The sequence below is a fragment of the Monopterus albus genome, unplaced genomic scaffold, assembly GCF_001952655.1.
Source record: "Monopterus albus unplaced genomic scaffold, M_albus_1.0 scaffold599.1, whole genome shotgun sequence".
Lineage (NCBI taxonomy): Eukaryota > Metazoa > Chordata > Actinopteri > Synbranchiformes > Synbranchidae > Monopterus > Monopterus albus.
The window spans coordinates 36,963-47,188 of NW_018128479.1; the positions used below are offsets into that span (position 1 = coordinate 36,963).

Here is a 10,226-nt window from a genome sequence, read left to right on the forward strand (position 1 = left end):
AGAGGCAACCATGCCGACATCAACGCACAGAGTCTGTCAGCGTTGATGCCAGTTACGTATAGCCAAACACACCAGTGCTACGTACTTCAGGATAATCCACACAGAGATACTGTCAGCATAGACTCCCCTAACATCACGCGTGCACACTTTCTGCATTCAGAAATGTCGTTTACACATTCCAAGCAGCGGCAGTAAGGTATACGTCTTTTTTACATATCATACAATAACGTATACTGAAGCAATGCTCCGGCGATGACAGAGCGTCTACCAGAGGTATAAATAAAAAAGGAGATCACAGGAATGCACCTCAGCTGTGTGCCACACACAAACGAGTCGTTAATTACTGAATGCAACACAGTTGAGGTGGCGATCCCACAGGAAGAGAGCAGGAGAGAGAAAGGCAGAAGAGCGGCAGGTCGCGCCGAGTAGACCTGACAGGCTGCTCTGACCTCCTACCTCCATCCCAATGCCAGGATCATAAACTCTACTTTGACAAACACCATACCACCTTTATTTAATCCAGTAATATACTCTTTAAAATCAGAAGAAGTGTTGAACTCTATCAAGAAACTCCTCAAAAACAACAGACTGCAGCATAACCTTTTCCAGAAAGGTCACCTCTTTACCATGACTGTAAAAGCAAAAAGTGTTACAATACTGCAGTATGAATGTGTTTTACTTGTTTTATACATTTTTTTTTTACTATTAATGTTTTACGAGAAAGTGCTGTAGTGTGGTTTCTGTGCTGTACTTTGTCATTTGCTGTTCTTTTGCAGTAGCCATATTTTCCTTGCAAAATAATAATAATCGTTTAAAATTGTACCAAATTATTTGTGTAATGTCCCTTTGAGGTTAGTGACATCCTTTTTCAGGGAAACCTGATGAGAACGGCAGCATTACAAATAGTGTGTCTTTGCTGCTAACATGCTGCTGACCTGATTAGGTCCTATACATCTCTTTTTATTTGCTCATTGTTTTATACTGACTTAAACAATTGTGTGTTATGTAAATAATGTGTCATATATATATGTTCTTTGTTTGGTTCTTAGGTGTGCAGTCATAGACACTTGTGATTATGGCATATGACAGATTTATAGCAATTTGCTTTCCTTTCAGGTATCATAGTATTGTGACCAAACCAGCTATTGCTGCAATGCTACTGATTGTGTGGGTTTTTATGTCATGTCTAATAGCATGCATGGTTGGATTGCTTAAACCTGAGACTAATTCATCCCTGTTGCACCCATTAACTGTAACCTGACCTGCCATTCTAACTAAACTTTCTAACCTCCATTCCACCTGCCCTGCATTTAGCTTTTGTTTAATTAGGTGACAAATCTATGTTCTAACACGCTCTTGTATCATACAATTCTGTTTTTTTTTTGCCTAAATTTGTATGTTTAAACATTGCAGGTCTTCTTAAAAGTCTTTGTATTGTTAGATTTTACCCAAGTTCTTTAGTGAAAGCGTGAGAAGTGAAGACAGGAGAGGACTGTTTTAAATCAACAGGAAGTTTACTCAAAGTCTGGGCGCAGGTGAAGCCATACAGCGCGCTAGGATTAGAAAGAGAGCTCACGCAGGAAATCCGTTCTCTGAACCATGAGTTACGTTTTTCCATTACATTTATCTTCTTGGGCTGGTCCGCCCTGGACAGAGGTACAACATTTCACGCTTTGTAATCCTATTGGTCATTTGGCGTGAGCAGGTCAACCCCTGCCTGCACCTGCTTGCTGAAATGTGATCTAAACCAGGTGTGTGTATTTGTGCAATTTTCAGGCAGCAACTTGATCAATGAATACTGAACAACGGGTTGTCTGCGCTGCAGACCCCCTGTGTGTGTGTGATGCTAAAGCAGGACCTAGTGAGTATGCTAAATGGGCCAGGTGGTCATCTCAGGTTGTAGGCCCCCTGTCTCTGCAAGATACCACATGACAAAGCAGAACTTGGAATATGCTAAGCCGGTCTAGGTGAAGGTGGGAAACAGGCCAACAGGTCTTTCTTAAAATGTAAAATCTGGTTACTTGAAGATACAGACATCCTGTCTCTACAGAATTTGTAGCATAAAGTTCCAAAGTTTCACTCAGTAGAATATAGTAGTCATCAATACAGTTTTAATATATAAGCAAGGAAAATAAAGATATGAAAAGTAACTAAAAGAAAATGAACTAAAAAGTAACTAATGGAAACTAACATTATGAAAGGTAACTAAAGCTTCTAAAGTAACTAGAGCCTGTAAGAATCAAATCTTACAGTATCTTTGACATATTTTCAGCTAACATAGGTTGTGATGTCCTTTGGTCCTTGTGAGGAATCAGGAAATTTTCTGAAAGAAACGTACTGAAATGAAAGAAATTTTCCCACTTCATTTGTGAAATAGATCAGATTTTGTTTGTTTATTTTTTTGCAAGGTTTATTTTTCTGTTTATTTTTGTAATACTCATTTCGGCCACTGCATGTTTTAAATTGGGAGCTGCAGACTAAATAGGAGTAATTATTCATTAAAACAAGGTAGTTATTTTTATTGTATCTATCCGATACTCATGCAATCATCTTTTCTCTTTTTTATGGCCCTCTCTTAGTCTTCTGCCTCTTTTCCTTTTTGCTTGTGCCTCTTCTTATTCTTTCTTGACCATGCCTTGTGTTATATCTGTACCCAATAAATTTTGTTCAGTAAGAACCCAGAAGCAAATTATTTACAACACTTGTAACTATGAGCTTTTCATATCGACACTGTCACTCATCTTTATGTGTAGAATGTTTTTGGGCACAGGATGAATGTGTACATGTGAAATATTTTAAATACATTGTAGGACTTGACTGACATCGTCTCCCCTCTATTCACGGACAGCTACACAATATCTTCTGATACATACTGTAACTGAGTCAGTTAAACTTTAGCCATTTGTTATTCAGTGGATTTCTAATTTTTCAAATATATTGGTAGACTGTGTAGTGTAGTCATTAATGACGTCTCCCATTAGTGGTTCAGCTTGTACTGAGAACATTAACACACTAAAGGGGAGGCAATCATCATAATTCCATTCTCTAGTCTGTGTCCTACTTTGTGGATGAAAACTTTTCTTTCTTGTTTTATTAGTTTCTCAGACAGTAGAACTGAAACAAAAGCTGCTGCAATTTAAACTGGGCCATGGGTTTTAGCCCTAGTTAACCCTTGTGTTAATCCAGCTTTGGGGAAGACCCAGCCGGAATGATGTAAGAGAGTTTGATATCAGGGATTGACAAAACTGAGATAGTTGACCATGAGCATCAAAATTAATTATTTATTATAGGACAGCAGCAAAAAGTTGCTTTAGGCAGGGATATAAAATAAAGTTTTAGGCTGACAACAACACAGATACTACTGATGAATAGCTAATGTGATACACTGTTTATGTAGTTACTGTATGTAGTCCTCTTATTCTTTCTGACCATACCTTGTATTTTATCTGTACCCATTGAATTTTGTTCAGTAAGGACCAAAAAACAAAATATACATAAAACTCATAACTATGAGCTTTTCATATCAACACTATCACTCATCTTCTTGTGGAAAATATACTTGGGCAGAGGATCAAAGTGTATATGTTAAATAGCTTAAATAAATAGTTAAATGTCTCCTGATAGAGAAATGAGTCAATTAAATTTTATTCACTAGATTTATAATTTCTCAAATATAGTACTAGACCATGTTGACCACGCCTCATAATTCCATTCTCTTGTCTATGTCCCTCTTTGTTAAGGAATATTTTTCTTCCTTGTTTCATTAGTTTCTTAAACAGTAGAACTAAAGCTTAAAATTGAAGTTTGATGAGACAGGAATTTAGTATCTAAAAACATCATTCAAGCCTTGAAAGTACAATAATTTAATGCATGAAATCTTACACACGTGCACTTTCATGTATATCAATATTGGAAATGACTAAAACATATGTTGCCTACATTTTTGTTGTTACAACTCTCCAGTGACTTTTCTTATGTTGTGCCAATTTTAGTTTTTCTTACCAGTGCCAGGGCTCTGTTTCTGATCTCTTTGGTTTTCAAAGAGTATACAATAGGATTGAGGCAGGGTGGGGAGCAAGAAGCCAGAGACAGGCTTAGCAATGGCAGGTCCTCATTAATGAAATGCAGATAAAGTGCAATATTATAAATGGTAATGAGAGCAATGTAAAATACAGTAACAAGGATGATATGTTCAGTGCAAGTAGACAAAGCTTTAACTCGACTGTCCAAAGATTTCATCCTGAACACCGTCACCAGGATGCTGACATAAGACAGACAAATTAAAGTAAAGGGTACAACAAGAATCAAGAAACTAAGTGAATTGGCCACAGCCCATTGCATTGTGTAATCATTACAGGCGAGTCTATACACAGGTGTATAGTCACAGAAATAACTGAACACTGTTAGGGAATTGCAAAAAGACAATCGAGTCAATAGACCTACTGCAAATGCAATGATTCCCAGAGTAAAACACCAAGTCAGACCAATAATAAAAGACATGCTTTGCAGTGTGTTGATTGAGTTCTGACGCAGAGGAAAACATATTGCGATCAACCTGTCATAGGCAAGTATAGCAAGTACAAATGACTCCAAAGTCCCAAAAGCATAGTAAACATACATTTGTGCTAGGCATAAGTTAAATGGGACAAAGTTATCTTTAATGAGGAAAATCTTTATCATGCTGGGAATAATACTTGTGCTTAGGAATATGTCAATTACTGCGAGGTTGCCCACAGCCAAAAATTTTGGAGTGTGTAAACAATGATTAAAGACACTTACATAGATCACCAAACTGTTAGACAGCACTGTGACCATATAAACAAATGCTAGAAAGATGATGTAGACACTGATGTAGGGTAATGTCTGTAATCCAGTAATATAGAAGCCTGGAGGATGAATGATAACAGAGTCATTTAAAACAGTCCTGAGAAATGACATAGTTGAACTCCACAAGCTGTGTGTTGGAGGATGGCCTCTGCCTAAAAGCTCTCCAGTCTAAAGAACAGGGGAATCATATCACATTAAACATTAGACCTCAACAGAGACAATCATAATTTTTATGCCAGTTGGATGAGCTTATTTAGTTTCATATAAAACATAGTCAGTAAGTTGCAAAATATACAATAAAAGTCAGTGAGCATTGCTTACAAGACGTTCTCTTCAGGATTTCTTAGCAGCAGCTCTGATTGATTCAGCATCTAAAAGCAGTAGGCAGACGGCTGCATGTGTGACCCCTGGACAGAGGAAGATATACTTTCCTCATCAATCCCCAAAGCTTCCCTTTGACACAGAGAAAGTCATTTTGACCCTGCTCTATTAAGAAGGACATTAATTTGATCCTTGGAGAGCATCTGATTATTCTCTTCTTGTGCTCAAAATAAACATCTAATTATGATTCAGTAAGTTTGAGAATCTCACACCAAATCTTTTAAAACACAAACACATGCAGCATTATCAAAACAAAACAAGGTAGAAAAGCTGCTGAGATGACCTTCAGCATTACCTGCAGAGTTAGATCCTGCTTTTGTGTTATTTTATTTTCACACGCAACACAACCATATATTACAAAAACTAACAATGTTTTGTGAACTTATTTTATGTAAAATGAGGAAACTGCATATAAAGTTATAATTAACATTAAATAGGCCATGGTTCTAATGGGCCCAGTTTGGATTTCCATCATCAGAGAATGATGGTTAGTAACAAAGAAACCTTTTAATGCTTAAACCTTTAAATAATTCATCTCTTTTGCAGCCGTTAACAATTCTAACAATTAAAACCCAACCTGCCATTCCAACTAAGCTTTGTAACCTCGACTCCACCATCTGCCCTGCATTTAACCTTCACTTAATTACGTGACAAATCTGCATCCTTACCATGGTGTTAGTTTGGTTACCTTCTTCTTTTGGCTGTTCCCGTTAAGAGGGATGTTGGGTAGTCAAAAACAAAATAAAAATGTAGTCAGTGCATTTGAATGGTTTATGTTTTTAATAAAATTGAAAAATACTGTAGCTTATAGTGAAGTTGTTCCATACAGAGTCTCAGCCTAAATCGTGATCACATACCTGGGTGAAGGGACTGAGTGATCTGGGGGCCCAGGCAAACCCAAAGATGGCACCGCCCTGTACTCTTTTTTTTTTTCACATTTTTCTACCTGTGAATGTTTTTGGTATTAAGGAGGTGGTTTGTCTGGTGATGAATGAATTACAAACAATAAACACAGGGGTGCAAATATTGACCTGATTTGGCAGACGGTGTAGTAGGAGTACGGTGGCCCTGGAGATCAATGCACTGCGACTGTCAGGTTTGTCCAGCTGCACCTACTTTCTCACTCCCCTCACTCTGTTTTCTCTCCCTTACCCTGATTATGCTATCCTTTACACCTGCTTGTCACCAGCTGCACCTGATTAGTTTCTCCCTATTTAGTCCCTGCTCTTCGTTCACTCCCTTGCCAGTTCTTTCTGGCTTTTCTCAGACCCGTTTGTTCCCTGTCGTTCTTTTGATTCTGTATTTAGTGTTTTGTGTCTCTTCTCTCCAGCTGCTTAGATTACATCCCCCTTTTTTTTTTTTTGCATCAGCCGCTCCTTTGGACCACGGACCTCCTCCACTCTGCTCTTCACCACCCCGCAGGTCGATGCACAGTCTACCACTCACTGTATGTACTATTTATGTTTATCTGCAGTTGCACCTGACCTGACCAGTCCAGGGGCCTATTTTAAGAAGGCGGTTCAACAAACTCAGAGTTCAAACCTGAACTCTGAGTTGACTTACTCAGAGTTGGAAAACTCGGAGTTTTCGGTTTCAGAACAGCTGAAAAGAGTTGGTTTAATCAACTCTGAGTTGTTTGACTCAGAGTTAGGCGCGTGCCACGCGACTATAAAAAGCCCTGAACAATGGAGTGAAGAAATTACGAGTCACCATGGCAACAGGACCAAGCCAAAATAGGTCTGCGTTTTTCCCCGACAGAAATGGATGTGCTACTACAAGCATATAGTGACTACGAGCCCATATTTCGTAAAAAAAAAAACAACACGGCTGCAGCGGCGAAAGAGAAAGAGTTAGCTTGGGGGGAAATAGCTGCCCGAGTCAATGTGTACGTTTACATTTTAATCATACAGTGTTCGGTGTAAGTACTTACTAAATAATGTTAGTAATGTTATTATTTGTCACTTGTAAAGTAAGGAATGGTTCTTAATTCGTCAATAATTTAATGAGTAACGTCAGTAATTGCATAAAATGCCGATTGTTGTACGAATTAAAAGTGCAGTTTTATGTCTACCCTTGCTTAAAATTCCTATTGTGGTTGATATGGGATTTGTAAAGTAATGATTAATAAATAATCCAGTACGTTTTATGGAGAGTAATTATTACATTAATCAAAATACCTTTTTTAAAATGTACCCAAGACTGATGTAGTAATATAAGAATTGTATTTTATTTTTCATGTAGGTGCAATCCTGCAGGCATAAAAAGAACGTGGCAGCAGCTAAAAATGAAATATAAAAACATAATTCAAACAGGTAAGGCTTGATCATATCATGGGTGTAGACTACCTGACTTTACAAACATTTGACATATTAAATAACTAAATAGCCTGCAGAGTATAGCAGTGCAGCAGCATTTTCAACATGGGTGTAATGTTGTTTTCATACAATTAAATCATTTGACAACTACTCAGCCAACAGAAAGAAGGCAGAGGCCAGAAAAACTGGTGGAGGACCTGCACCACCACCACTAACACATGCAGAGTACAGAGGAGATGGCCCTCAGCCTGAGCACTGGAAAGCCAGTGGCTGAGGGAATTCCTGGAGGGAGTTCATCAGAACCAGTCACTCCCCAGGATACAAGTGCATTCATTACATGTAAGAGGCCTACCTATATATTCTATTTTTTACATAGGCTACTTTTGATATATCCATTTATTACACTCTGGGTTGGGTTTTTTGTTGGTCTTAACAGATTCTGATGGTAATATCTGCCTTTTGGAGCCTCCTGTCACAGCAGAACCCCAGGCTGTTGTAAGTATCCTACTAAATAAAGCTTAAATTATGATAGGTAGTATTATAAAGTGTACTCTAACCAAATGCTCGTCTTCATAGGACTATGAGGATAATGAAACTATGTCTGCCACAGAGAGGTCTACAGAGGTAATATTAATACAGTGTATACACATCAAATGATCTACACATTCGGAGTGCCAGTGTTTGTGTGAAGTAGCCTAAAGGATGTAAATCTATCTCCAAGTATACTGACATTATTATCTCCCCTCTGCCCCAGAGTGTGGAAGAACAGCAGGAGGAGGGTCCGTCAAATGCTGCTGCGCAGATGAACACAGTTCAGTGATGTTCAGTAAATGCCAGAGTTGCAATCTGTAAAATTAATGAGGAACTATGTCATGTAACTAAATCTTCTGTATTTACAGTTACCAGTTAAGGAGTTGTATAGAATACATCTTATTAAAAAAATAGAAAAAAATAACAAAGAAATGTTATACGTGGACCGCCAGATTGAAAAGACAGATCTAGAAATTGAAATTCTCAAACAAAAGCTAGAGGTGAGTGTATAGTTACAGGTGAATTGTATGAATTATTGAATGAATTGTGAAACCTAACAAGTGCTTTTGTATTTGTAGGAAATGAAGAAACCCAAATAAAGTATGATTTGCATTTATTCCGTTTCTGTCTTTCATCGGTGGTGATGGTGGTGGTTGTAGATTAATCCCAGAAGACATTACGGCATATCCAATCTCTGACTGCCCTTCCATCCTGGTTATCTGCAGGGTGGATGGGGTCGTCCTCAGGGTCTTGTATTTGTAGGGCAGGGTGTTGCTCCCCTCTAATAATTGCAATATTGTGGAGAACAACACATGCCACAATAATGTCACAGGCCCTCTCAGGTGTTACCCTGAGGTGACGTAGGCAATGAAAACGTGCTTTCAACAGGCCTATGGTCATTTCCACCCGGGCTCTTGTTCTGCAGTGTGCCACATTAAAGCGCTGCTGGGGGCCTGCTGCAGGTTCTGGGTAAGGGGTCATCAGTGTGGGCTGGCATGGGTAACCCCTATCTCCCAGCAGAAAGCCATCAATCTCTCCTATAAGAAAGTTCACATCACTTTAGTGCTGCATAGAAGTGCTCCTGTAAGTGTGTAGTGCATGCATTGAAATAAGTGTATAGGGCATACATGTACTTACCACATTGCAGCCTGTTACTTAGGGTTGACTCACGATATATTCGTGAGTCATGAACAGAGCCGGGCCACTTGGCCTCCACGTTCGTGATAATATGTGAAGCATCACATATGATCTTGGCAGTGCAGAAAATGATACATGTCAGGTACAGTATTGTGATGTAGTCTTTGACCATTAGAAAGAGTAGTCAGTGTACCTGCACATTAATACTGTGGATGGACCTCCTGTTGACATAGTCCCCTTCATTTTCAGAAGGTGCATTGATGGGAATATGTGTTCCATCAATGCATCCAACCACATTTGGAAATCCTGAAGGGGATTCTAATTATTAGTTTATTTCCAGAGGTCACAGCAAGATGTTATTAACTGATCATCATTTTTCAGATTAGCCTTACTGAAACGAATTCAATACCACTAACCTGCAATCCTGTGAAACTCCTCTTTAATGGCTCTGAGGGGTTTGTGCCCAGGAAACACAACAAAAAATAACAGAAAGCGCTTGAGGGTGAGGCACACTTTCCGAACTATTCTACATACTGTGGCCTTACTAATGTGCTCTGCATCCCCGATGTTATAAAGAAAACTGCCGTTTGCAACAAAACGTAACGCAACACAAAGCATCTGCTCGGATGTAAGAGCACGGCCACGATGGGTGATGTGTCTGATGTATGGGTGGATAAGAGTATGGATATATGTTATGGACGCTCTAGAAAAACGGTACCGCTCAAATAAAAATACATGGGGATATGACAAAAAATCAACTCGTGGCCTCAAAATCCTCTCCCGAGGTAAATGCAATTCCCTGCGAATTAATACAGCGTCCTCATCTACAGGATCCTCTATGAATGGACACGCCATTTTGGTCTCTGCATGACGGAAACGTGTGCAATCTATGAATGCACTGAAGGATTAAATGAGGTATTAAACACCTTTCACTTTAAAAAGGGGCGGAGACCCGGAGGAAACTCTGAGTTTCCCGAACAAAACCTGCTCCCAACCAGGTTAGGTTCACAGAGTAAGTTGCCGTAGTAACTGACT

At 38.9% G+C, this 10,226-nt stretch overlaps 3 protein-coding genes and 1 long non-coding RNA gene across 4 annotated transcripts in view; 2 read left to right on the plus strand and 2 right to left on the minus strand.

Annotated features, from left to right (window-relative positions):
* Positions 1 to 1,063, plus strand: part of LOC109953272 (olfactory receptor 146-like) — a 2,135-nt gene extending 1,072 nt beyond the window's left edge. Inside the window, exons 2-3 of the mRNA XM_020588699.1 lie at positions 439 to 613; positions 1,050 to 1,063. Coding sequence (XP_020444355.1) covers positions 439 to 613; positions 1,050 to 1,063 — 189 coding nt within the window. The remainder of the gene's footprint in view (positions 1 to 438; positions 614 to 1,049) is intronic.
* Positions 1,064 to 3,972: 2,909 nt separating this feature from the next.
* Positions 3,973 to 5,015, minus strand: LOC109953273 (olfactory receptor 2AT4-like). The gene has a single exon (XM_020588700.1). The coding sequence runs from the start codon at positions 4,936 to 4,938 to the stop codon at positions 3,973 to 3,975; it is 966 nt and encodes a 321-aa protein (XP_020444356.1). The 5' UTR covers positions 4,939 to 5,015.
* A 2,038-nt stretch (positions 5,016 to 7,053) lies between these two features.
* Positions 7,054 to 7,736, plus strand: LOC109953276 (uncharacterized). Its single transcript, XR_002273881.1, has 3 exons — positions 7,054 to 7,093; positions 7,450 to 7,520; positions 7,679 to 7,736. It is a non-coding gene; the product is annotated as an uncharacterized LOC109953276 (long non-coding RNA).
* A 914-nt stretch (positions 7,737 to 8,650) lies between these two features.
* LOC109953275 (putative nuclease HARBI1) lies at positions 8,651 to 10,046 on the minus strand. The gene is made up of 4 exons (XM_020588703.1): positions 9,608 to 10,046; positions 9,385 to 9,497; positions 9,192 to 9,303; positions 8,651 to 9,091 (listed from the first exon to the last, which is right to left on the minus strand). The coding sequence occupies exons 1-4, from the start codon at positions 10,044 to 10,046 to the stop codon at positions 8,715 to 8,717; spliced, it is 1,041 nt and encodes a 346-aa protein (XP_020444359.1). The 3' UTR covers positions 8,651 to 8,714.
* Positions 10,047 to 10,226: the final 180 nt, after the last annotated feature.

Excerpts from the sequence above, each read along its gene's own strand:
- LOC109953273 (XM_020588700.1), bottom strand. The coding sequence starts at position 4,938 with ATGTCATTTCTCAGGACTGTTTTAAATGACTCTGTTATCATTCATCCT.
- LOC109953275 (XM_020588703.1), bottom strand. The coding sequence starts at position 10,046 with ATGGCGTGTCCATTCATAGAGGATCCTGTAGATGAGGACGCTGTATTA. Across the intron at positions 9,498-9,607 it reads GGAGTTTCACAGGATTGCAG|GATTTCCAAATGTGGTTGGA; the intron begins GTTAGTGGTATT and ends AATCCCCTTCAG. Across the intron at positions 9,304-9,384 it reads TCCACAGTATTAATGTGCAG|ATCATATGTGATGCTTCACA; the intron begins GTACACTGACTA and ends TGCACTGCCAAG.